The 27,025-nt window shown below is 41.9% G+C and overlaps 2 protein-coding genes across 8 annotated transcripts in view; one reads left to right on the top strand and one right to left on the bottom strand.

Annotated features, from left to right (window-relative positions):
- FAM13B (family with sequence similarity 13 member B) overlaps positions 1-1,784 on the bottom strand; it is a 98,386-nt gene extending 96,602 nt beyond the window's left edge. For all 5 annotated transcript variants that reach the window (XM_053289771.1, XM_053289769.1, XM_053289772.1 and 2 more), the window contains exon 1: positions 1,608-1,784. The gene's annotated coding sequence lies outside the window, so the exon portion shown is untranslated. The remainder of the gene's footprint in view (positions 1-1,607) is intronic.
- Positions 1,785-2,015: 231 nt separating this feature from the next.
- Positions 2,016-22,281, top strand: LOC128342471 (thymosin beta-12-like). 3 transcript variants are annotated; one of them, XM_053289777.1, is made up of 3 exons: positions 2,016-2,115; positions 18,567-18,674; positions 21,915-22,281. In XM_053289777.1, exons 2-3 carry the CDS (start codon positions 18,575-18,577, stop codon positions 21,950-21,952), a joined length of 138 nt encoding a protein of 45 aa, XP_053145752.1. In that variant the 5' UTR covers positions 2,016-2,115; positions 18,567-18,574; the 3' UTR covers positions 21,953-22,281. The 3 variants fall into 3 exon arrangements, with proteins under 3 accessions (XP_053145752.1, XP_053145750.1, XP_053145751.1); XM_053289775.1 differs by lacking the exon at positions 2,016-2,115 and adding an exon at positions 17,630-17,780; XM_053289776.1 differs by lacking the exon at positions 2,016-2,115 and adding an exon at positions 17,882-18,013.
- The last annotated feature ends 4,744 nt before the right edge of the window (positions 22,282-27,025 follow it).

The following is a 27,025-nucleotide window of genomic DNA, read 5'->3' as shown; positions in this document are numbered from 1 at the left end:
TGATTCAGTATTGCTTGGGGCAATAAAGTTAGAACAGCGCCCAAAGTGCATTTGTAGTCTCACTAACTTGTTAAAGAGAAGTAGGACTTCCATAACAATGTGTTATTACATTTGGAGGTCATCTTGTAGACCAACATCATAGAAATATAGTTTTGTAGAACTCCAAGCAACTCTTAAGAAAAATATACATTATGTTCTTGGCTACTTCTAGCCAATTATATTTGAGTGTTCTGACATAAAATAGGTTTTATTCCCAATGTGAGGGATTATGAGACATCATTTTCAGTCAAACTAGAGAGCACAATGTCCCACTTCTGGGTATAAGAATACCTGGCACATGTTAGCTTATAGTAGAGGCACAAACTAGCACTCCTCATCTGGTTTCATATGACTCATACCAACATTAAATACATTAAGTTATCACCAACTTCAAAGTTCAATTCTAAGTATTTTCAACTTCTACCAAGCATAGTTCACTCAAACCTAAATCATATTTCAACAAAAGTATGGATATTGGAATTAATCTCTAAGGCATAAGCAATGTTTATGGTTAATCCAAAGCATAGCTGAAGTTTATTTCACTATTAGGTTGAAGATCTGTATTGCTATTTTGGTTTTTGTAACATACTGGAGCATATATTCACTTTTCTGCTGGCTTGACACTCTAAACAGCACTTGAAACCATCAAATTGAGAACTCTCCTTGTTTTTCTACCCGAATGCATCTCTAAAGACCTACCCAATATGAAGCACCCCTTCAGTTTTGTTTCTGCCAATACAAATACACATTAAAGGGGCAAGAAAAAAGTAATATGAAGAATGCAGTAAAGCTTCTGTCCTTTGCCTGGCCACATAAGGAGTTCTGTTCTATTGGGCCTCCTTGCAGCCCAATTGATGCCTTCATGCTACTATTATTCCAGGTAGCTTATATTACTTTGGAAATCACGTCTGTATTGAGTTGGGGTTTCATTTTAAATCTAGTTATTTTTAATACTCTAGTTTTTTAAAAAATGGATTTGTGTTCACCCCTCAAAAGACTTCGCTGCAAATAATAATCAAGTAGCACGGTAGGATAGTCAGAGCTGAAATCAGATGTGGGAAACCTAGGATCAAATCCCCACTCAGCTATGAAGCTCCCGGAATGAGGTTTTGGGGCAAGTAACTGCAAGCAGCACCACACTTGGCGTGGCAGATACAACAACTGCAGGTACATTTCAAGCAAACCCTTGATGGGCAGACGACATCCTTGCCTCCTGAAGCATTTGGGTGCGTGTGCCTCGGCTGCACTGGGCCTCGCTGCACGGAGTACACAGGTGGGCACACAGGTGCTTTAAAAAGGCACCGGCAACGTCCTCCACATCCTGTGCCTTTGCTGCAGGCACCTGACAGTCCTGCCCTCCCTCATGCGCCTGGTCGCCATGGGCGATCATTAACGCCCGGCGAGGCAGAGCAGAGACCACACCGAGCGCAGGTGCCCAGCGTGCGGCCGCCGAGTCTTCCGAGGCGCCACCCGACTCCGCTTCCTCCCTCCTCCTCCTCCTCCCCGTGCCTCCTTCCCGCGCTGCCGTGAAGCGACATGGGGTGGGGGCAGCGCCAGGGGGGACTCACCCGGATTCTTCTCTCCGGCTCTGGCTTACTCCTCCCCTCTTCCCAGCCAGCGGCAGCGCCGTTCCCGTCTGTGCTGCCTGTGCTGCCGTGACGCGACTTGGGGAGATTTGAACGGGGACTCAGCCAGACTCTTCCCGGCCGGCTAACGCTTACTCCTCCCTCCCTCCTCCCTCCCTCCTCCTCCTCCTCTTCTTCGTCTTCTTCCTCCTCCTCCCCGCGGCAGCGCAGTTCCTAGGTCTCCTGCCCGCGCTGCCGTGATGACGCCAGGGAGGGAAGAAGTAGTGAGCCAGCCAAAGGAAAACAATCGGCTTAGCGCCCGGATGTCTCGCGAGTGCGAGATTTAGCCAATAACGTCGCGCTGCTATTTATAGGTGGGGCGAGGCTGGGCGTGCCGGCGTGGGGTGGGGAGAGGCTGGGTGTTGGAGGAAGCCGCTCGCCAAATGGTCTTTGGGCGGCAAGACCTGCTCTCTTTGTGGCTGGAAAAAAGCAGTTCGTCCAAGGGAAGCAAGTTGAGTGTTCTGCGGATGCTGAGACTTCTTTGGACCTTTGTTCGACAACAACCAAAAACTATGTTCCCAAGGAACATAGTGTGGTTCTAGGATCTCATTGCTTTCAGGAGGCTGCACCTAAAAGAGGCTTATCAAAAAGGGAAGAGATGGGGGTCTTTACACCTGGGACTTCTTTGCGAGGCATAAAACAAGAAATGTATTAAAAGGCACAAACTGCTTTCTGTGAATCTGGGTATCTTAGCTTGGGGGGAGGGGCTACAAGAGCAGTTTTGCAAAGGGAACAAACTGGGATGCCGGGATCTGTGGCGTTGGGTTCTGTGTGAACTTTCCTGTCTACAAAAAGCTGTCCCAACAGGAACAAATGAGTCCCCTCTTTCATGTGGGAGGGCTGCAAAAAGCAGTTTATCAGAGTGGACAATTCTTAATAATGGTTTCCTTCAGAGGGCAAGTCTTTTTTGTTTACTATCTTGGTTTTGGCAGATCACAGTTAGATATCAAAGCCTCTCTAGCTTCCAAAATGCTCCTACTTAAAATTTTTAGAAAACGTTATTTCCATCAGGAAGTTTGTCTGTTGAAGACTGACATTCCTTTGATATATGCCTGGAAACATGTCATTGAAAATCCTGTGTTTGGGGTTTATGGGGAGGTTTGTAACCCCTGGCTGTCATCGGTGCGTAAAGTGTGCCATCGAGTCAGTTTTGATTCTTGGCTACCACAGAGCCCTGTGGTTGTCTTTGGAAGAATACAGGAGAAGTTTACCATTGCCTCCTCCCGCGCAGTATGAGACGTTATTTATGAATTGTCTACCCTGTCTCTGTCATCGGTGCGTAAAGCGTGCCATCGAGTCAGTTTTGATTCTTGGCTACCACAGAGCCCTGTGGTTGTCTTTGGAAGAATACAGGAGAAGTTTACCATTGCCTCCTCCCGCGCAGTATGAGATGTTATTTATGAATTGTCTACCCTGTCTCTGCTTGTTCTTTATGGATATAATCTCTCAGTATATTATGTAAGCTAATGGTAAAAATACTTGCTAGAATTTTATAATCTGTTTTATGCAGAACAGGCCAACAAGAGCTGAGTTGGCATGGGTCTTTCCCTGGTTTCAAACCGTAACTGGTGTGGCTTCCACCCATTAAGTAGGTATATCTTGAGCCCTGTTCAAGCATTCAAAGAACAGGGCTTCAGATGGGTCGAAGGTCCCACCCTCTGCCCATCACTCACCCTCCTGGACTCATTCTTTACACTTATGGCAACATTATTTTGAAGAGTCAAATACTGTAAAAGTAATTGCGTGCTTTTCCGTTACCAGGAGACTGTGGCACCCTAGTCTCCCAATCACAGAAAGGTGAGCAATCACACTTACAGTGTTCATCACTTCAGAGAGAAGAGAAATTCAAATGAAGCATGAAGAGTGGGTCTGGAAGGGTGGGAGAGCTCAAGTCATTAATAAGTTCATGAAACAGCTTCTCCATTATGGGTTCCAGTTGATCCTTAAACATTTTATAAAATGCAAAGGAATCGCCATTTGATCCAAGTGATGTGTTTATTTTTAGTCTTGGTCTTTTTTGTCTTCTGTAGTGATGGGAGCATTTAATACTTGTTTTGGTGAGGCAATAATTCTAGGATATTTAAACCCTGTAGAAAGTTTTCTATCATCTTACAAGGATTGGAGGAAGTATACAGATGTTCATATTACTATGAAAGTTCTGCATTTTATTTTTGAAACTATCTTCCCTTCTCCCATTGCATATAAGGTTGATACAGCTTTCTGTGCCTTTGTCTCTATCAATAAAGGTCATTCTCACAACCAGGCAGGGGGAAAGGCAGGGTTGAATCTACCTCTCCCCAGCCCTCTGGATGAGCAAGGAGCTCCTCTTTGGCATGCTGTCACATGCCCACACAATCCATGCTGCTCCCGACAGCACAGATGGCTGGAGACTGGGAAAATGAGTCCCAGCCTCCAGGAATCCCATAATGCACCATGCAACAAAAGCAGACGAACGCCTTGGCAAATTCCCTCACGAGTTGGGTGCTCTTGGAGTGTGGACTCCAGCTGTGTGCAGCCTGAACACACACAAGATCCCGAACCTGGGATTAAGGACACAGTCATGCCCTCTAGCCCCGGTTAAGGGCCAGGGTTAAATGTTAGTGGGGATAGAAGCATTGGGATCTGGAGTAATCCCGGCAGTCTGCACGAACAGCCCAACCAGAATTGATTTGATTTAAATCAAATTAATTTAAACTGCTTCACAGGAGGATTCAATTTTAATTAGCTGGCCCAGGCACATAGCATCTGCGCCCCTAGTCCTCCCTGTCTCTCATCCATCCCCTCAGCCCCACTCTGTTCTCCCCTTCCCACTCTGCTTTCTCTTCCCTCCCCACCCAGGGTACTACCTTGCACTATAGTGCCTGGCGCTTTTCTTCCCCACCCACAGGCCTGGCTGGTGCTTTCCCTCCACCAGCCAGCCAGGCGATGGTGCTGCTTTTCCTTGCCACCTGCCTGGTGGCAGCCCAGCAGGCGCTTTCCTTTGCCACTGGCCAGCCCGGCAGCAGCACTGCTTTCCCTCTCTGCTGGCCAGCTACCTCCTCCAGCAAGGCCGAGTCCACCCGCCGGCCAACCGCCTCCTGCCGCGCACATGGCTCCACCGCCCACCCAAGCTGCCACTCTCGCGAGAGTTCCGCCATGCATCCTCACCAGCACATCTACGAGAATTAAGTATATAGATGATTTAAATTACAATTTAAGTTACTAGTCAGGAAGATTCTGTTTAATTATCATTTTCTATAAAAGTACATTCTTGTTGTTTAATATAACCTTAGTACATAGTTAGAGATAGATGTAAGTTTCATTTTTAGAAGATAGGTACACACTATAATAGGTACACATATCATAATGTTGTTTCATTTGGACAACCAGGCCTTGCATTTCGTTGTTGCACTGTTTGCATTGTGCACACATGCCTTTCTTACCCACAGGTACAGGAACTTCCTTAAAATAGAAAGGGAACTTCCCTTTCTACAGTGGAGGATACACTCAGAAAACATTTCCTCAGGACTCCATGAATATGTTCTGTTCACTTTTGGTTTCACTCTCTGTTCCATTCCCCCAGTGGTACAACAAGGTAATTTTGGAGACTGGACCTAAAGGACTTTTGAGCCCCCCCACTGCCCACCAAGTTAAACATAATACACACACACTGACATATGCAGTATTTTTAACACGTGAGTTCTTGAGGGCACAAACAGCAACTGAACCCACAAGAATATGAAACAGGTATATTTATACAAATATGCATTGGCAGGAACATTTCAACACTCAACATATTCCCATCCCACCTCTTTCACCCCCACCCCACTTCTCTAAAGCAGAGGTCACTCTTGGCTGTGTAGCACAAGTCTCAATCACACTCAGCCGCCTGGCACCACACCATCCAGTACAGACTAAGGATTGGGGGGGGGGGCGCACAGTGGAGGGACTTCTGCCCAGACTCCTCCTCCCTGCTCAGATCTCCATCCCCCCCAAATCCTCCATTCATGGACTGTCTTTTGGGGGTGGGTGGGGGAGCAAGGGCTTGACTCTGTGTGCAGGGGTGTAACTATAATAGGGCAAGGGGAGACAGTTGTCTGGGGGCCCACTGCCTTGGGGGGCCCCTCAGAGGCAAGTCACATGACTGACTCCCCCAGCCGCGCACCGTCTAGGCTTCCTTCAGTTGTATTCGAAATCGATGTGAGTGTTAAGACCTGGAGCTACCAGAGCAGCATGTCTTTCTCTAGTACCATTAAGTGACTTGCATCATCCACAATTTACAAAACATTTTAAAAAATAATTTAGGATGATGTTATATTGTGGCACATAGGAGATTGATTGACTGATTGATTTTACTGTGCTTTTTGTACCACTATTCAGCCTCATTTAAGATTACTTTACTTTATGAACTGAGCTTCAGTGAGGGCCCATTTTAAAATCTTGTCTCTGGGCCCACTACAGCCTTGCTATGCCGCCTGTCTGTGTGTGTGCTGCATGTACACAATCTACAGAATAAGATTGATCTGGTCTGTTATCTCTCATCCCCATATACAGCTCTTAACATGTTCATAGAATATAATGAGGTTATGATTAATATTCATGATGATCTCTTTTGACCTAGGTTCTTTATGAATTTTTTAAAAAATCTATTTAAAAAAATTTTTTAATACATTTTAAAAAACTTTTTAAAATCGTCAATTTTTATCAACCCTGAGCCCAACCCAGGCTGGGCTGCCCTAGCCTGGGTTGGGCTGCTCATGTAAATAGCCTCATAGTCTTGAAGACATTCATGGTTTATCTCTATTATTCTTATTATCCAGCCTCAGAGGCAGGATGCCTCTAAATACCAGTTGCAGGGGAGCAACAGCAGAAGGGAGGGCATGCCCTCAGCTCTTGCATGTGGGCTTCCCAGTGACACTTGGTGGGCCACAGTGAAACTGGTTGCTGGGCTAGATAGGACATGGACCTGATCCAGCAGGGCTGTTCTTATGTTCTATATTGAAGAAACTTGGCTTGGAGTAAACTATTTACTTTGCTGTCACTTTTAGGTATAAAAGTCTGCCTAAAGCTGCATTTGGTCTGTTTTTTGTCTACCATTTTCTTTGTGCTGCCTTGAGTTTCTTCAAGCACCTCATTTTGAGGTCAGAATACCTTTTCTGAGTTTGTGACTTTCTTGGTTTTTTGTTTTATTTTGTTGCAGTGTGAAGGAGATAACTACGTAAAAGGTTTCCTCAACAGTCACTTATATCTGCTGATGGGAGGTTAACAGGAAAAATAAATTAATTAAAATGATCTGTATCTCATTTAATTTTTTTTCTTTAGCTAGCTGGGAGTATAAGAGAGTATTATTTGTCTGTCAGCCTATATTCTTTACTACTTTCTTCTTCCTGTGCGAAACCATAATTATTGGCACATGGTCAGCATATATCTTAGAAGCAATTATCAGTTTTACTTCTGATGGACTATTTTCTGGCATGGAAAAAAACCCCAATTTGTTCTTGAGTAGCACGTATAATCTCTTTTATTAGGGTTTTCCCTCCTCCACACATCAACTAAACCCCTTTCTGCGATCTTTGGGAAAGACATCTATAAATTATGTGCTACAGATGTCTTATCCAATTCTGCATTCATGATGCCATCAAGGTTTCCCATAATCATTCTGCTAGTTAATTATAATATTAGCTATCTGATATGGCAGTTACTACTTCATCAAATTCTGCCTCTGTAGAATTAGGTGCATATATACATACACAATCTAGTTTTTTCCATCTAACTTCCCCTTACATATGTAACAAATATCTGCCTTCTTTGCTTTTAATAACTTCCTCCCACTGTATATTGTAAAAAGGGAAGCAGGTGGCAACATGAAAGGAGAAATGGTGTTCGGACATTCAGAGAAGGGGACAGAGTGACAGGGCAAAACTTGGAAGAATAATTCTTCTATTGAAAACAACAGCACTTAAGATAATTAAAGTGAATTAAATATATGAGGTGCTCTTTTTGTGCATGGGAATTAAGTGCCTGCCAGTTCTGAATTTTCTAAATCTTTCTATGTCCTGATAAGTGAGGGGAACTATGCGTTTTAGAGCATGAGTGACCAAGCCACAAAAGTATACTTAGGAATTATATATATAGGATTACAGAGAGAGAGAGAGAGAGAGAGAGAAAAGAATAAGAAGATGATAAAAGAAATCCTAGTGCTTGTTGCACTCAGCAAATCTTTACCCCCAGGATGAGCTTAGTGATCTCCACCAAATTTTTGACAGCTCAAACAATTGGGTCCAAACCAGTGTTCTGTCTAAGGCATGCACATGTGCAAGTGCTCACATGTTTTTTTTAATGTCAGCTCAGTTAATTTTAGATCCTGCTCAGGTTGAATCAGGAAGGTCCCACACTGAATACATGCGTGCACACTGCCTTGATACTGCTGCCTTGAACGAAACTCATTCTGCACACAGATGAAAAAAATTGGAGAGAACACTGGTCCAAACCTGCAATTCGGCAGGGATAAATAATTTTCTTCCAGGTAAATGTCCAGGACTTGTAGAGGGGTCTTGGCCCCTGCCAGCACAAATAATCTGGGTATAAATACATCCCAAGTCATCTCCCTTTGGCAAAATCACGTCAGCTATCTCTTACTTAATAATAATCTAGCAGTCCCAGTTGGATTCCACTTTACATTTTTGACTGCTTTTGTTCCTTCAAACGGCAAATGCGTTCCTCAGGCATTGGGTTATGAAAGTAAACACACACACTGGTGCTGGCCACATCCTTCCTTCTGTTTATTGTAGGACCTGAAACTTGTGCACCTCAATTACACTAGCCTGGACAGGCGGAGAATGGGGTGGACTTTGATTTGACTTAGGGATGACTGCCAGAGACAAGCAGCCATCTGCACTAGGGCTTCCGCCTCAAGACAAAGGCTCTACAGTTTTAGATCAAGCAAATCCAGATTGGTAGTGGCAAGAACAGGAACTGAAGGATAAAGGTCAGCAACATGGAGCAACATGACCCACATGCTGCCTCTTCCCCACACCCATGGTTCATTGTCTTCTTGTCTGGGAACCTGTTTCTGTTCCCAAGATGAGATATTTTTACTGGCATCAAAACAGAACAAAAGACACAAGGAGGAATAAGATCCTTTCTGGGAAGAGAGTCTTTCTATTCTGTTTTCTTGCTCGATATGCAGAAATCTTGTGAGCAAGCTAACAATAAACCCAGCCATGAAAGGTCCTCGGTTGTATCGAGGAACATGGAACCCTTTTATTTTCTGCATTAATTCAGTGATACAAGCCTTTTGATGGCTAAGACTCATGGAGGTCTTGCCTCCCCACCCTGTCAACTTTAAAATACATATTTCCTCTATAATCTTAAAGGTTTCTGTCCTTAGGAATCAAACATATACCACAACAATTTTGGAAAGAAAATGGCTTTTTCTGTTGAGTAGTTGTGTTATTCCAAGGCAGCACTAATGTGATTATAAAATCACTTGTGTCTGCTTATTGGCTCAACTGTAAATGCTTTGATCTGCCAGAGTGTCTGTCCCTCTAATAACTTCTTTGCTTGCTTTGGAGGACTTTGTTCCCTGAATATTTTCCTGCAGAAATACTAGCAAACTGGTTTGTGCAATTGTAGCCTGCTCTTCCTTCTTCTTGCATACACTAACTACAGAGGCGTAGCCAGGGCGAGGTGGGGCCCCCAAGGGCAAGAAGTAAGGAAGGTTTGGGGGCCTCTGTTTCGTTCTCCCCACCACCACCACCACCCAATGTCTTTGCTGCAGAAGAACTATATGGACATGATAACCAAACAAAACATTCTTGGCATGCCCTTTCACTTGCTCTTATGCAAATAATATCCCACACTCTGATCAGGAGCCAGCAGCTTGCTAGTGAGTCAGGGAGTGAAGAGTGGGCAGTTTCCCTACTGGCCCACATTTGTCCCACACCACCTTGCTCAATTATATTTATGCCCCTGACTACTTCTAAAAAGACCTATCCTTATTACCCACCTTCTCTCAGTCACTGTTGCACAGAAGCTGGGCATACAGGACTGCTAACTGCTGTTGCTGCACTGGTCAAGAAAAGGGCTGTTCTTTATTCTGCTGTTCAACTCAAAAGATTGAAATTGTTTATTTATTTGAAATATTTACAGGTGAAACTCGGAAAATTAGAATATCATGCAAAAGTCCATTAATTTCAGTAATGCAAATTAAAAGGTGAAACTGATATATGAGACAGACGCATTACATGCAAAGCGAGATAAGTCAAGCCTTCATTTGTTATAATTGTGATGATCATGGCGTACAGCTCATGAAACCCCAAATCCACAATCTCAGAAAATTAGAATATTACATGGAACCAAGAAGACAAGGATTGAAGAATAGAACAATATTGGACCTCTGAAAAGTATACAGTGTACTGTGCTTGATTGGCCAGCAAACTCGCCTGACCTGACCCCATAGAGAATCTATGGGGCATTGCCAAGAGAAGGATGAGAGACATGAGACCAAACAATGCAGAATTGCTGAAGGCCGCTAATGAAGCATCCTGGTCTTCCATAATACCTCATCAGTGCCACAGGCTGATAGCATCCATGCCACGCCGCATTGAGGCAGTAATTGCTGCAAAAGGGGCCCAAACCAAGTACTGAATACATATGCATGCTTATACTTTTCAGAGGTCCGATATTGTTCTATTCTTCAATCCTTGTCTTCTTGGTTCCATGTCATATTCTAATTTTCTGAGATTGTGGATTTGGGGTTTTCATGAGCTGTACACCATGATCATCACAATTATAACAAAATTTTATTGTCAATTGTTATAGATATCGTCGCAGAATATAGGCTGTTCCCAGTAAAGCTGCTTTTTGTAATTGGCTGATGGTGATTTCTGTGGCCCCTATGGTGTTGAGGTGCTCTTCAAGGTCTTTTGGAACTGCACCCAGGGTGCCAATTACCACTGGAATTATTTTGGTCTTTTTCTGCCACAGCCTTTCAATTTCAATTTGTAGATCTTTGTATTTTGTGATTTTTTCTATTTCTTTTTCTTCGACATAGCAATACCAGGGGATATATCGACATAGCAAATAATCGACATTGCAATACCAGGGGATAGCAGAAATATCGATTATTTTGACTTGTTTTTCTTTCTTCTCGACTACAGTGATATCTGGTGTTTTGTGTGGCAGATGTTTGTCTCTTTGTAGTCGGAAGTCCCATAATATTTTTACATCTTCATTTTCTTCAACTTTTTCAATTTTATGGTCCCACCAATGTTTGGCTACAGGTAGCTTGTATTTTTTGCAGATGTTCCAGTGTATCATCCCTGCTACTTTGTCATGTCTTTGTTTGTAGTCAGTCTGTGTGATCTTTTTACAACAGCTGATGAGGTGGTCCACGGTTTCATCTGCTTCTTTACAAAGGCGGCACTTGCTGTTTGTGGTTGATTTTTCTACTTTTGCTCTTATTGCATTTGTTCTTAGTGCCTGTTCTTGTGCAGCCTGTATTAAACCCTCTGTTTCTTTCTTCAAGTTGCCATTCTTAAGCCATTGCCAGGTCTTGGTGATGTCTGATTTTCCACTTATACTGTGCAAATATTGAAAATGCAGTGGCTTATTTTTCCATTTTTCTGCTCGGTTCTTGACTTGTTCTTTCTTGTAGGCCTGCTTTGTTTCATTGGTGTTGAATAGTTTCACATTATTGACCATTATTGACCATTTGAAGTGCATCTTCTTCACTGTCCTTGATATATTCTTCAAGGCCTCTTTTCTCCTCCTCTACTGTTTGATGGACTTGCAGCATTCCACCTGAGCTGCGAGGGAGGTATAGCCTATCGACATCTCTGTGGGGGTGCAGAGCATGATTGATGGTCATGATTTATCTGGTCTTACGATCTAGCGTCTCTAGCTCTGCCTGGGTCCAGTCTATTATTCCTGCAGTGTATCTGATAACAGGTATAGTCCAGGTGTTTATGGCTTGTATGGTGTTCCCGCCATTGAGTTTAGACTTTAGGATTTTTCTAACTCTCCTGATGTATTCACTTCCAATTTTTCTTTTAACTTCAGTGTCTGCTGTAACTTGGGTCTTTCTTCATATGCAAATTTTATTTTATTTTTTCTGTTTTTGGCTGGGGGGGTGGGGGGAGTGTGTACTGGTACTTAATCCCAGTTCCTTATCAAACCCCTACCTCAGAAACACAAAGCTGTAAAATGGCTGGTGAGAAACAAGAGCTTTACATACCTCTCCCCCCTCAGATTGTGGGGTTGTGGCTGTCTTCAATACAGATCAAGGGGTTGTGTCTGTATTGAGGGAATCTTCAAGTTGATAAATTTCCCGCTCTTTTTGTTAAAGGCCCCTTTTCCTGACCTTGTCACAGAATCCCATTATATTCTCTACCCAACTGCTTATCTTTTAACTGCACTCTGCCCACAAACATTCTGTCCTATTAACTTACATGGTGCCATTTTGAGGGATTTAGGCTCCTTTGGTTTTTTTCCTTTCAGATTTTTTGAAAACTGACAAATCGGCAGGTTGCCCTGGGTCCGCCAGTACCACTCACCTTCAGCACTCTGATTATCAGTCCATAAGAATCATAATATTTCCAGCTCTTCTGGAAATAATATCTGCATTACGGACACTGATTGAATGAGTGAGTGAGTGAGTGAGTGAGAGAGAGAGAGAGAGAGAGTGTCATTGTTGGTGTCGACTCTTAGGAACCACATAGATAGATTCTCTCCAGGATGATCTATCTTCAAATTGGCCTTTAAGGTCTCTCAATTGTGCATTCATCACTGTCGCCGTAATCGAGTCCATTCAGCTTGCTGCTCGACGTCCTCTTCTTCTCTTTCCTTAAACTTTTCCCAGCATTATGGACTTCTCAAGGGAGCTGGGTTTTCGCGTAATGTGAATGATAGTTTGAACTTGGTCATTTGTGCCTCGAGTGAAAATTCTGGATTGATTTGTTCCATGATCCATTTGTTTGTTTTCCTGGCTGTCCATGGTATCCTCAAAAGTCTTCTCCATTACCAAAGTTCAAAAGCGTCCATGCTTTTTCTATCTTGCTTCTTCAGAGTCCAGCTTTCACATCCGTAGAGTGTCACAGGAAAAACCATTGTCCAATCGATTCTAATCTTTGTAGGTATAGACACGTCATGGCAACTAAAAATCCTTTCCAAGGCCTTCACTGCAATCCTACCAACTGCTAGTCTGTGGCGTATTTCTTGATTGCTGGATCCTTTACTGTTGATGGTCGATCCTAAAAGGCAGAAGCTATCCACCACTTCAGTGTCTTCATTATCAATTCTGAGGCTAGCTGCTGAGCCCGTTGTAATTAGTTTAGTCTTCTTTACATTTAATTGTAGTCCCATTTTTTCACTGTGCTCTTGAGTTTCATTTCTAGAGTTTGCAGATCATCCTCATTCTCAGCTATCAGAGTGGTGTCATCAGCATAGCACAGGTTATTGATGTTTCTTCCTCCAAATTTAAAACTACGCTCATCTTCTTCCAATTCAGCTTCTCTCAGTATATGTTTAGCATATAAATTGATTGCATAAAGAAGTATACAGCCTTGTCTTTTACCTTTGCTGATCTGGAACCAGTCTGTTTCACCATTTTCCATCTAGACTGTGGCTTCCTGGCCTGTGTATAGGTTTCTCATGAGAACAATGAGATGTTCTGGGACGCCTCCTTTCCTAAGGCTATTCCACAACTTGACATGGTCGACGCAATCAAAGGCTTTTCTGTAATCAATAAAGTACATATTGACTTCTTTCTGGTATTCTTTGGCTTTCTCAATTTTCCAGCATGCATCAGCAATGATGTCTCTTGTTCCTCGGCCTTTTCTGAAACCAGCTTGAACATCCAGCATTCCCCTGTCCACATAGGGCTCTAATCTGTGTTGGATGATCCTGAGCATTTATTTGGTTAGAGCCTTGACTGATTCTCCTTCTGTTGCCTGCCATATTTCTGAAGGTATTCCATCAATTCCTGTAGCCTTCCGACTTGGTAATGACTGGAGTGCTGATCTAACTTCATCTTCCCATACTAAAGGTTCTTGCAAGTAAGGACTATCTTCTAGAGTATGTTAACATCCCTGCTGTACAGTATACTCCTTCCATCTCTGTTTGAGCTTCTCTAAATCAGTTACTATCTGTCCTTTGGCATCCCTTAACATACCAATTTGAGGTTGGAACCTCCCTCTGAGTTCAGAGATCTTTTGGAAAACTTGCCTTGTTTTTCTGTGTCTATTTCTATCCTCAAGGTATTTACAGATGTCATTGTAGTACTGCTCCTTGTCTCTTCTAACAGCTTTCTGAAATTCCCTATTAAGTTCCTTCCTGAGGACTTTGTCTTTCTTGACTTTGGCTTCTCTCCTCTTAGCAATTTCCACCGTCTGTTCTGACATCCATTTTGCTTTCTTCTGTTTCTTGGTCTTTGGCAGTCTCTTTTCACATGCCTCCTTAACAACTTCTTTGATTTCATTCTACAGTTCCTCTGGTTCCCTATCAATGAGGTTCAGAACTTCAAAGTGGTTCCCGATGGTGGGTATATTCTCAAGATTATATTGTAGATGCATTCTCCTTGAAAATGGTGGGTACATTCTCAAGATCATATTGTAGAATCATATTTAATCAAGAGCTCATTCCTTGTACATCTAATTCAATATATGTCATAGTGTGCCTGTCTGCCATTTACATATATAGATGTGATCGAACCAGACTGACACAAACTGGGCCAGTTTGAGTGGCTTGATCACAAACTGCTCCAAACCAGTTCAGGCTGGTTCACAGCACAGTATTCCTCCAGGGACTGTTGCTGGTGTCTATCTTATGTCTCCTTTTTAGATTGTGAGCCCTTTGGCGACAGGGATCCACCTTATTTATTTATTTTTTATTTCTCTGTGCAAACCGCTTCGGAAACTTTGGTTGAAAAGTGGTATATAAATATTTGTTGTTTTGTTGTTGAACAGAAGCCCAACTGGCCCAGGTTACTCAGGGGGCCAGGCTGGATCAAATCCAGATTGGATTTGAGCCAATCTGGCTTTTCTAGTTCCATGCACATCCCTACAAAGCAGTGCCTCCCACTCCCAACCCTCTCAGACAGTCCAGAAGAATACTATGGTCGATAGTATTGAAAGCCTATGAGAGCTCCAGAAGGGCCAATAGAGCCACATTCCCTCTGTTGATTGCCAATTAGAGATCATCCATCAGACCGACCAAGGCAGTCTTCACCCCATAGCCCACCCGAAAGCCAGTATGAAATGGGTCTAGAGATAATCAGTTTCCTCCAAGACTGTCTGGAGCTGGGAAGGCACCAGCCTCTCAATTACCTTACCCAACCATGTAAGGTTGGAGACAGGATACTGGCTTAACTCGGAGGGATCCAACGCAAGCTTCTCCAGAAGAGGTCTAATAATTGCCTCATTAAGACAGGAGGGCTTCCTGCCCTCCCTCAGAGAAGCATTTATGATTTCTACCAGGCCCTCTATAACAATCCCCCTGCTATATAGTAAAAGCCATATTTGACAAGGGTCAAGAGAACAGGTGGTAGCCTGCACTGCTCCAAGCAGCTTATCCACATCATCAGGAGTCATAAACTGAAACTGATCCAGCATAACCACATAAGAGGAGTAGCTGGACACCTCCTCATTAGACTGCAATAACTGTCAGCCCTGGATTTCAGTCTCCCTGGACATTCTTTAATAGACCTGAAAGTTCTCCCCCCCCCCTCAAACAATCCCCCCAAACAACAACAACAACCGGAGACTCAAGCCTGAATTGGAATCTATATGTAGATTTGACACTATCAATCTTGGCTCAATTGGGTGGTACATGTTGGTTGTGGGTCACGCCCATGCAGATTAGATGGATCTCTTTTTGAATGGGTCTCATTTTCATCTGAGCTCTGCATACTAATGGTACACACCTACCTCTTGGATTGCTGATCTTCTGACCTCACTTTTGTAATAATATTTTTCTCTCCCATCCCCACTGTTCTGTCTGGTTTGGAGAGCAAGTGGAAACCATCCTTTGCCATGTGAAAGGGAGGGAATGATATACAGAAGAGGAGAAAGGAGGGGGAGAAGTGCACACACAAGCCCTAAGTTCATTCAGTGCCAAGTCATGGTTTGACATTGTATATGAACTCGAGTCTTTGTTATTATTGCTATAATATCATAACTTTAAAATTCCAAGAAAAACAAAATATTTATGGTCTCAAGAGCAGGTCATCATAATGTGGATATCTTAGTTACAGATTCTAACAGCAGGAAACAAGGAACTATGAAAGACTGGATTTTTTCTTACAGAACTCTGTAAAACAGTTTCCAGTTTTATTCTTGTGACTTGTACTATGTCCTGCCATGTGACAAATGAGAACACTGGGGAATGACAATATATTTCAATAAATTTTCTTTCCACTAGCAGAGACTGTGACATGAATATTTTGGGGTGGTTTTTTTTTAATTGTAATAGTTGCAGGAAACCTATGAATATCAAAACAGTAAACTGCTTTGGGAAGAGTAAAAGGTTTCAAGTTCCCTCTCCGGCTTCTCCAGGATAGGGCTGAGAGTGACTCCTGCCTGTAACCTTGGAGAAACCACTACCAGTCTGTGTAGTCAGTACTGAGCAAGATGGATCAATGGTCTGACTCAGTATACGGCAGCTTCCTATGTCCCTATGTAAACTGTATTTAAATTGGCCTCTTTGCTGGGAATTTAAAATATGACGCTGTGTACCATAGTAGTTAACATCTCAGATTAGAGATGTTAAGGGAGTGGTTAGCATGTCAGACTAGTGCCAGGGAGACCCAAGGACTCCCCACATAGCTATAAAGTGCACTATATATCTCTGGGGCAGTCACTCTCTCAGCCTAACCTAACTCACAGAGTTGTTGTGAGGATAAAATAGGAGTGAAGACCATATCTGCTGGCTTGAACTAAGTGGAAGGATGGAACAAAAATGAAATATTATTATTATTATTATTATTATTATTATTATTATTATTTCAGTTTCTATACCGCCCTTCCAAAAATGGCTCAGGGCGGTTTACAAAGAGAGATAACAAACAAATAAGATGGCTCCCTGTCCCCAAAGGGCTCACATTCTAAAAAGAAGCATAAGACACACCCCAGCTACAGTCACTGGAAGTACTGTGCTGGGGGTGGATAGGGCCAGTTACTCTCCCCCTGCTAAATAAAGAGAATCACCACGGTAAAAGGTGCCTCTTTGCCCAGTTAGCAGGGGTCATTCATTTTATGTTGTATTTGATTCAAATCACTTTGGTTTAAATGGGGTCATCCTGGTTATGGAACATCTACTGACTTCCGTTTTGGTTGACACCTACTGAAATATGTACTGATGAGCAGGAGTTCAGGACACCCTCATGGAATCTACTGTCCCCAGGGACAGAGATCATGCCCATTCTTATTCATTAGTTCCTATGAAATTGCCAACACATCTTTTTCAGAGGATACAAACTGAAAATGGTGTTCCCTATGTGAAAATAATTCTGCATCCTAGCCTACCTACCACTCACGCAAGGGCAGAAAGAAGGGAAGAGAAACAGCAAAAGCTTTCTCATCTAGCAGTCAGAACTTGCTCCACACCCCAGCTCTAATCAAATTCTGGGTCAATCTCTATCTCCCATGCACTTGGGAATTCAAATAGTGCTTTGAAGGTCAGCCCTTCCATGGGGCCATTTCAATTTACTTAGAAGCAAGGTGAAGTGTGTGTGTGTGTGTGTGTGTGTGTGTGTGCGCGCGCACACACACACACACACGCACACACACACGTGCCTCTGGATTCCCCTTTCTTTGTCTGGAATATTTTTGCTTTTTCTCAACTCTATTACATGTAGTTAGTTAAGATATGGGCTCAATAAATGGAGAAGCCAAAAGAAAATTTTGCTTTCCTTTCCCTTGTAACATTATGCAAGTTGTGGTTTCCTCCCTGTCCCCACCCCCAGCTATACCCAGCTTGCTCTGTGAAATAATAATCTGTCATTTGCTGAACTACACTTGCTGCAAGCTTATCAATATTAATGGAGGTGGGCTGAGATGGGAGGAGGGATCTGTATGACCTTTTCAAACTCGTGCTGGCTCAGACGGTCAAAAAGCAACTGAAGAGAGAGAAGCAGGACAGGTAATAGCATGTGACTTGAGTTTGTTTTCTGTCATCATATCCACCACCACCCCAAAAAGCAATAATATAGCTTTTCAAGAAAGGCATGAAAGAGGAGGTTTTATTCGTAATCTTTGGTGCAAATTCATTCCTGACTGTAATCTTGTCCTCCCCCCCACCCCCAGCTAAAGGATGTATTTGCCTTCGGTTTCTATGGGAGACAATCTGCAATTAGCACAAAAAAGCTAAAATAGGTAAAGTGTTTAATGCCGGAATGTTTGTCTAATCAAAACCATTCTGTATGAAGTAGGGTGCGAGGGAACAAAGCAATCCACACATATATCCTTCTATTGTTAAGCACAATTGTTCACAATAAGTAATCCAGAAATGTATCTTGTGTTTTTATTCTGTTAAACAAAACTGGATGTTAAAAAAAATGAATCTTATTACAATGTCCTTTTAAGAAGACTAAGTTTGTAAAATTATATTTTTGTTAGATTATTCTATAAAATAATTAAATGTCAGAAGCCTGATTTCTATGCATTTGCACTTCATTTCTCATTTTTGCTTTAAAAAATGTTTTGATTTCACAGTATTTTGATATATTTGCTCCAAGATAAAATATAATTGTTTTATTTCTTGGTATGTCTTTATCAAAAATAAAACCTCAGATCTCTTAGGATGTGACGTGTATAATGCAGGATTTAAACAACAACAGAAATGATCTAGAGCTTTTAAAAGACGGTGTGGGGCTTGTAACATGGCACTAGCTAACAAACCTGAGGGTGTGTGTTTTCTCTTTGTCAGGATCCATCATGTCTGACAAACCGGATTTTGCAGAAATTGAAACATTTGATAAGACCAAACTGAAAAAAACTGAAACCAGAGAAAAAAATCCACTCCCCACTAAAGAAAGTAAGTAATACATGCAACCTGAATTTACAACTGATGTTTAGCTTAATATGCATAATAGACAAATTCTCAGGAATCTCATGAACCAGGTTCCTCTTAAATGTATTCCTTTGTGCTTTTAAAATAATTGATTAATTTGGCTTTATTATTGTATTATGTAGCTGTAACAGAATTTATATTGGTCAGTTACATTGCCCAGTGAGCTTGATCCTATTCTCATTGAGGTTACTGTTTTCAAAATAAGCAAGCCTTTTAAATAATTTATTTTATCAGTCTATCCAGAAGCATGGTTATATAACTGAACACTTAATCTAAGATATTTTTTTTAATAAATGCCAGAGGGAAAGTGGTATTAGCCTGTTATCAAAAAGAGTGTTGTAGCACCTTAGCACTCCAACAGCTAACACATTTATTATGACATAAAACTTTATGCCTTAATACTCCACAAAAACGTATGCTATAATACAACTGTGAGTCTTTAAGGATGCCATAACACTCCTTTCTTGTTCCTTTAATAAGCAGAATATTCTACCATGCTATAGGAGGCAATAATACTTGATCATTTAAAGCTTGCTTAGTGCTGCCCTCTTCTGGACTTGTGTATCATATTGAATGATTGACACTTGCCTACAGATGCTCACACACCATCAGTTTTAGTATTTAAGGTTTTGCAACACTCTGTTTTTGTTGCAACAGAATAACATAGCTACACTTCTAGAACTGATCTAGTGTTAAGTTAGATTATCCAAATTTTGCTAACCAAAAAAGGAGAATATCACTTTAATATTCTGCAGCTGTAACTGGCAGGAATTGAATCATTCAGGCCTTCTAAGCCAACGTGACCGGTCCTGTTCTAAAGAAAGAAGATTTCTTACATCTGGCACAAACTGTATACTGTCCACTCTTCTGTTTCCCATTTGTAATATAACTCATGACTTCTTGTGCTCAGAATTATTATGCTTGGCAAGTTTCTGTCATTCCTGGACACAGACTTGCATTAAATTTACCCTTCATGTGCAACAAAAGAACACAGGCATATCCTTGAGACAAAGGAGAACTTCCCATAACCAAACAACAGACTTGGGTAAGCATGCACACAACCACATATCCCACACTGGCTATGCATGTGGGGGAAGCAGCATCCACCTCCACAATCACAGCTTCTGGGGAAAGTGCAGCCACAATCACAGCAATAGGTAGTTGTGTAGCCAGGTTCACATAAACTTTTCTGATGTGAGGAACAGCAGTACAACCCACGTACATGATCACATGGCAGAATTTGACTATGAGAATTAGCCCATTGGCCATGGGCCTTTTTCATCATCAGGCTCCTCAGCATTGTTATGATGGTATCATGCTATGGACTCTAGGCAACAATACAAGTCTGTGTCTCTGCCCACAGTGTGGGGGGCGAAGCAAAGGTGAACATTGAAATGAGCTGTGATTTCCTCATGTCAAATGTGAAATAAACAAGCCTTTCTGACTGCAGGATTTTGAATTTTTTTAGGATCCCAAAGGAAAACTCATTTTTAAAAAATGTTTTAAAGATATCATGGTCAGAAAAGCTATCACTCAGTTTGGTTTCACAAGGAGTGTTGTATAACATTCTGAAGACAGGGAAGAATAGTGAGAAAACATGTGATCTGTGTGTGGCTTTGAACATCATTGCATGTTGTAAGCATTCACTTGTGACCATTTTGTGGAAAGCAAGAGCTATCAGTATGAAATAAATGCTCAGTATCCTGCCTTTTAAGATTGCTCATATGTCCTGGCATCCATTTGCCATTTTCCACTGATTACGAGGAAGGGATGGGTTCATCTGAAGGGCACTAGAGATTTACTTTTGAACAAGCATTCAGTGGTTTTATTGGGGATAAATTCACATCTTGATTTTAGAGCCACTGAGCAGCTAGATGTTGGTGCATATTCATATTCACTACATCAGAGAATATTAACTCATTTATTTATACAAGGTTAGCAACCTTGCTTCTTCATTGTTGCAAAAGAAATCAGAAGCCAATAAGAGCAGTCAAGCACAGTAGATATTTATAATGCATGGATACTAGTGCCAGCCTTTTCCCAATGAAAGATGATGCTTCACTATAGTGCCCACTTATACAATACTCTTGGGGTTGTAACAAAGAGGAGACAATTCTTCACTTCACTTTTACTTCCATAATATTGTGAATATGGCTATATGGCCTGGACCAAGTTACCTTACGATAACCAGAACCTAATCAGGCTTTACAATCAGCCTCTCCCCACACCCACTTTGACACAAATTGCATGGGTGGGAACAAGGCAAGGGATAGGTCTTTTCTGGTGGTGGTGGTGGTGGTGGTGGTGGTGGTACAGCTTTGCAGTTCTCCTAGGGAAGATTTTGAAGATCTTTACTCTTAGTGCTTTTTAGTTGAACATATTTTAGTTCTGATTTTATCTGGTTGCTGTATGTTATTATTACTGCTTTTATTTTTTTAATTAATTTTATTTGCTACTTTAGGAAAACTGGAGTACACATCTTTTAAGTAAATAATGAATGATAAAATAAAGAGATGTTGAATATGAATTTGAAGATATGCCTTTCATCATTGTCATCAACAATTGTATTTTTATCCCGTCCGTCCTCCAAATAACTCCAAGTGGCAGACAGGGCGGCGCCTTTATCTGCATAACAACCTTGCAGTTGTTGCTAGGTTACAAGACTCTTGCAATATTAGCTAAGTTGGGCAAACCAAGGATAGCCAAAGATAACCTGGTCATATTTGTGGCAGACCAGAGATTTCTACCTTGGTTTCCCTTGTCTAAGTCCAGCATACGAACTACTATCCTACAGTGTCTCATGTCATCTATGCTATTATAAACCTAGGAAAGGTACACCTTAGAATGAACTTTACACAATACAGTTTAGGGAAGGGTTTATTTCAAGTAGACTAACATAAACTGCTGTTTCTCACAGAACATGAGATTTAGTTTCCCTGCAACTGCAAATCCCAGAGATTCCCTGTGCCCAGAGCTCTCAACAGTGAGCCAGTATTAATATGCAACTACCATTTAAAATGTTTAAATGGTAGCTTTCTGGGTATGAAAAAAATTGATATATGATGCTTTAATCCACCTATTTTGCACAATTTGATGACTAGAATAATATTAACATATTATTTCTGAAGTGCTTAAAAAAACAAAGTGATGTACAGTGTAAGTGTCAAATATTGGCAAGTAACATTTCTCTTCTTTGCTTGGCAGCCATTGAACAGGAAAAGCAAAGCAAAAATACACCCTGAAGTTGGATCTGAAGATATGACTGACATCTGCTGCTGTGGGGGTTTGGGTCCTAAGTTTTAAAAACTTTGCTATGAGTTGGCTTTCTTTTTAAAAATAGCATTATCTTTTTTTTTGTTTTCTTGGTGCAGCAAGGTTTTTGTTAAACAAATGCTCTGAAATTAATCAACTCCTCCTTTTCTATTCCTCCAAATGGATTGCAATCTTGTGTCCAATATACATGTGACAATTTGCCAAAAATGTACACTTCTGTTTTCTTGTCAACAGAAAATATTATTTTCATATTGTGTCTGATATAGAACCACACAATAAACAAGTTTCTTATGTGTTATTTGGAACTGATACATGTTGATTCAAAAAGAGTTGCAATCAGGCCTTGGATCAGGCCCAAGGCCTATCTAGTCCAGCAATCTGTTTCAGCAGCCCACCAGATGTCCCTGGGAAGCTGTGGCGGATTACCAGCCTTTGTCTCAGAGCAAACCCACGTAAAAGGAAGAAAAATGCTGAATCATCCCCTCTATGCTTTCCGAGCAAAGGCTTCTCCCTTGAAACTTCCCTGGTAGTTCCCTGGTAGTTCTAAGGCTGCCGCCACCACCCACTTATTGACAGAGCTTAACTCCCCACCTGAGCTTGGGTGGAAATCCCAGGGAAACTCTCCTGTTTTTTGCTACTGGAAAAGTATTCAGAAACCTTCCACATTTAAGCTTACACATGGTGAGAAAACTAATAGCTGCCGAGCTCCTGAGGCATGTGTGCGCGCTCCAGAGTGAGACCCCCTGCCAGCCCCCTTCCTTCTAAGTCAAAAATCCAGTCAAAGAGGCTTTTAAAATACAAAGAACAAAAGGGGGGAAGGTTTATTCAAAATACTACAGACAGCTTCCATCTAAGGCTCTCTCAGCTTTTAGTTTTAGGTAAACAAAAGCAATACTCAGTGGTTACCAGAATACTTCAAAAAAGCAGCCCAGATGATATTGGGGCGGCCAACTTTAAAAATTGTGGTTACCCAGTTGCAAAGAACATGGATGTAAGAAAATACAAAAACACCTTTAAAAGTTTACAGAGTCTTTTGCAATGCCAAAGCTGGATAGGTGCAGGCTTAGTTTAGTTACGTTACAGGTAAACAGCAATAGAACGATTTCAAGGATATACAAATCACACAAAATAAACATAAGTTTCTAACACAATATCTGACTAACTGTTGCCTATGCTGAATCCCCCTTTCATTGAAACTCGCCCAACACCTGATGAGAATCAAGCTTCCTGCAGTCCTGTCTCTCAAGGATCTGCAGTTCTATTTTGCAGTCATACTCCATGGCCACACATCCTGTTCTCACCCCCAGCCTGCTTCCTTCTAACAAAAGAAAAAGGAAAGAAAGAAACTCTTCTCTTCCTCCCAACCACTCTCTAGGTCTCACTCACCTGGTGTGCTGATTGGCTGTTCCCTGGTGTTCACCAGCCTGTCAGTCAGAACAGGGTTCACTTCCAGTTAGCTCTTTAGGGAAGAGGAGGGGCTGATCACTACAGAAGCCCACAAGCAAAAGGTGAAGGCAAGCCCTCTCTCCAGTTGTTGCTCCCCTGCAACTGGTATTCAGAGGAATCTTGCCTCTGAGGCTGGAGGTGGCCTATAGCCACCAAACTAGTAGCCATTGATAGACCTGTCCTCCATGAATTTGTCTAAGCCTCTTTCAAAGCAATCCAAGCTAGTGGCCATCACCACATCCCCAGCAGAGAATTCCATAGATTAAGTATGTGCTGTGTGAAAAAGTACTTCCTGTTGTACTTCCCCTCTGAAAGCCCTTTCTACTCTCAGGAACATGTCCCTAAGGGCTGTGAGACCCTCAGGGGCATATTCTGGCAATCTGGCAGCAAAAGAATGCTCTTGGAGGAAGGGGAGATAATTGAAAATAGCTTCCCCCTTCTCCCTGTGCTGGGCTGTGCAGCAAGGTTTCAGCGTAGCTAGGCTCCTGCTGCTATGCGAGAGTGAAGCCCCTTTTCTGTCCTCATAGCACTGTGGAAGATGTCAGCCAGTGATGATCTAACTAATGAAGAAAGCGCTGGGCAGCTTCTTGGCTTATTTAGTCATTACTAAGTCTCATTGAAATTAATGGGACTTAAATTAGTCAAAACTAATTTGTCTCAGTGATTTCAATGGTGTTTAGTCATTATTAACTAGTCTGGATGCTGCCCATGATCACAGTTAGCTTATATGATTAATAGTCAGAAGGTAGGCCACTCTGTGGGACCTTTCCTGTTTATTTTCCCGAAGTGAAACATTTGTCTGCCACTATATAGTCAAATCCCTATCTAGCTATGCTCTGAAGGTAAGTTTTTGATCATTTCTCAATTCATGATTAAGTATTAATCTGTCTACATAGGGAGACGGAGAAATCATCAGTGAGGAAAAATTACAGGGAAATGTCACCATTATGTGACTTTACCTTCTGATAAATGATATATATGAACCATATTTCATAGATGGGGGATGAAAATGTGTTTTCTGATCATCTCTGGTGTAGCTCTAATTTATCTATAGTCCACTTATTATCCCCACCCTAAAATATAAATGCTCCCCACTTTCAAATGTAACCATATCTTAGAAATACATACACAAATTTGCATCATCTCAATATCCTCCATATCATATTATAGAAAACAGCTGGTTTTCCATTTTTAGTGGGTTTCAAATAGTAACATTTGGGAACAAACATTGGGCAGCATCCAGACTAGTTAGTAATGACCAAACACTATTGAAATCATACATTAGTCTGGATGCTGCCAACTGTACTTGCAGTACTGAATCATTCCACTGGAGGGAACTTCATCATTATACAAAACGTTTCAAGATGGAACAGGCAAGATTCACCTGCACACAATCTCTGTTCTTATCTTCTCCTCTGAGGGTGGGTCTATGCAATCAGTATTTTGGCACCCATTTGAGTCATGTAATGCAGATGGGAAGAAAGGCTGCCAGTCTAAGATCTGTGAGAACTACATGACTAAGTGAATCAATATGAACTTGACTTTATTTACTTTTATTTACTTGACTTTATTTTACTTTTACTTACTAGTTGCAGGGGAGTAACAGCAGGAGGGAGGGCATGCCCTCAACTCCTGCCTGTGACTTCCAGCGGCATCTGGTGGACCAATGTGCGAAACAGGATGCTGGACTAGATGGGCCTGGGGCCTGATCCAGCAGGGCTGTTCTTATGTTCTATGGGAGGAGAGCTGGTCTTGTGGTTGTCTCCTTTGCTAAGCAGGGTCTGCCTTGGTTTGCATTCAAATGGGAGACTACATGTGTGAGCACTGTAAGATATTCCCCTTAGAGGATGGGGCCACCTTGGGAAGAAGGTTCCAAGTTCCCTCCCTGACAGCATCTCCAAGATAGGGCTGAGAGGGACTCTTGCCTGGAATCTTGGAGAAGCTGCTGCCAATCTAGATAGACAATACTGAGCTAGATGGACCAATTGACTCAGCAGAAGGCAGCTTCCTATGTACCTTCTACCCCCATATTTTAGATTTAAAAGAACGCTACCATGCATAGGGAAATGAAGGTGAAGAGCTCTCCCAGCATATTTGTATCATGATGCAGCCTGTTTTTGTTTGACCCTCACTGCAACTTGTTTATCCTAAGAACCAATAAGATAAGAGATGAGATCCACAACTCCCATTTACACAGGACAGCAGAAGTGAAACTCATTTGTGCTTTTGCTGCTGAGTGTTGTGTGAACCAGCTCGCTGTGCATTGGAGTGTAAGTAGCACTATTTATTTATTTATCAATCATATTTTTACACCGCCCAAAACTTATGTCTCTGGGCGGTTTACAACAAGATTAAAAAGTAAAACATTAATTAAAAACAAAAACAAAACAAAACAAAAATTTAAAAGCAAGAAATGTAAAACACAATTTTAAAATTTTAAAACAATATTCTAAAAACAACATTCAAAACAATCAAAACAGTATCAGTTAAAAGCCTGGGTGAAGAAATGCGTCTTTAAGGACTTTTTAAAGATGGGGAGTATTACAATTCTATGTAAGTTTACTCAGAACGATTTACTCTCTTGCATAGGATCACAGTCTTAGAAAAATATTAACACCTTTATGATAAATTGTTGTTCCTTCTTCCTGAAGAGATAGCCCAGAATTGATTTTAGTATTTAGTAGGGATGTGCAAACCAGTTCGAATTTGAACCAGGGTGGTTCGAGGTTCGAATTCGAACCGAACCAGCCATCAGGTTCGAGCTGCAGGTTCGAAATCGAACCAAACCAGGGGATGGTTTGATTCGAACTGGTTTGAACTGGTTTGAACTGGTTCAGACATCCAACAATTGGTAGGATGGTAGCTGGCACCCAGGGGTACCTGCCACCCAAACCCCAAAGCAATCGGACACTCGTATGATTTTTTATGAATTTTTGAAAATTATTTTTTTTCTCATAGGGTATAATGGGACTCGAACCAGGCCATTATACCTTATTGTGGAGCACCTGTGGTTGCCAACAACCACCCAAACCTTGAAGCAATCAGACAGTATTACGATTTTTTATGTTTATTTGAAATATTTTCAATTATTTTTCTCATAGAGTATAATGGGACCAGAACCAGTCCATATCCCCTATTGTGGAGCACCTAGGGGCACAAAAGTGGGGTGGGTGGTAGACAGACTGGGGTGCCTACCACACACAAAACCCCAAGGCATTTGGACACTCCTCTGATTATTGGTGAATTGTTAAAGTATTTTTGAATTCCTCATAGGGAATAATTAGGATTGCAGCAAATGTATCACTTCACGTCGGGGGGAAAGGGGTGTCATAGAGTGGAGTGTGGTGGGTGGTAGTTCCTCCTGACATTCCTCCAGATGTTGCTAAACTACAACTCCCAGCACCCCCAGCCACTGGGAATCACTGGTCTATACAGACTGGTGGCAGTTTCTCAAGGTTACAGGCAGGAGTTTCTCTCAGCCCTATCTGGAGGTGCCTTGGAACCTTCTGCATGCAAGCATGAGGGTGCTCTTCCCAGAGCAACCCCATCCTCTAACGAGTATATCTTACATGTAGTCTCCCATTCAAGTGCAAGCC

Source organism: Hemicordylus capensis, chromosome 2 (assembly GCF_027244095.1).
Source record: "Hemicordylus capensis ecotype Gifberg chromosome 2, rHemCap1.1.pri, whole genome shotgun sequence".
Taxonomy (NCBI): domain Eukaryota; kingdom Metazoa; phylum Chordata; class Lepidosauria; order Squamata; family Cordylidae; genus Hemicordylus; species Hemicordylus capensis.
This window is presented reverse-complemented; position numbering and strand designations above follow the sequence as displayed.

Coding starts and splice junctions, on each gene's coding strand:
- LOC128342471 (XM_053289777.1), top strand. CDS start 18,575: ATGTCTGACAAACCGGATTTTGCAGAAATTGAAACATTTGATAAGACC. Junction 18,675..21,914: donor TCCACTCCCCACTAAAGAAA/GTAAGTAATACA, acceptor TTTGCTTGGCAG/CCATTGAACAGGAAAAGCAA.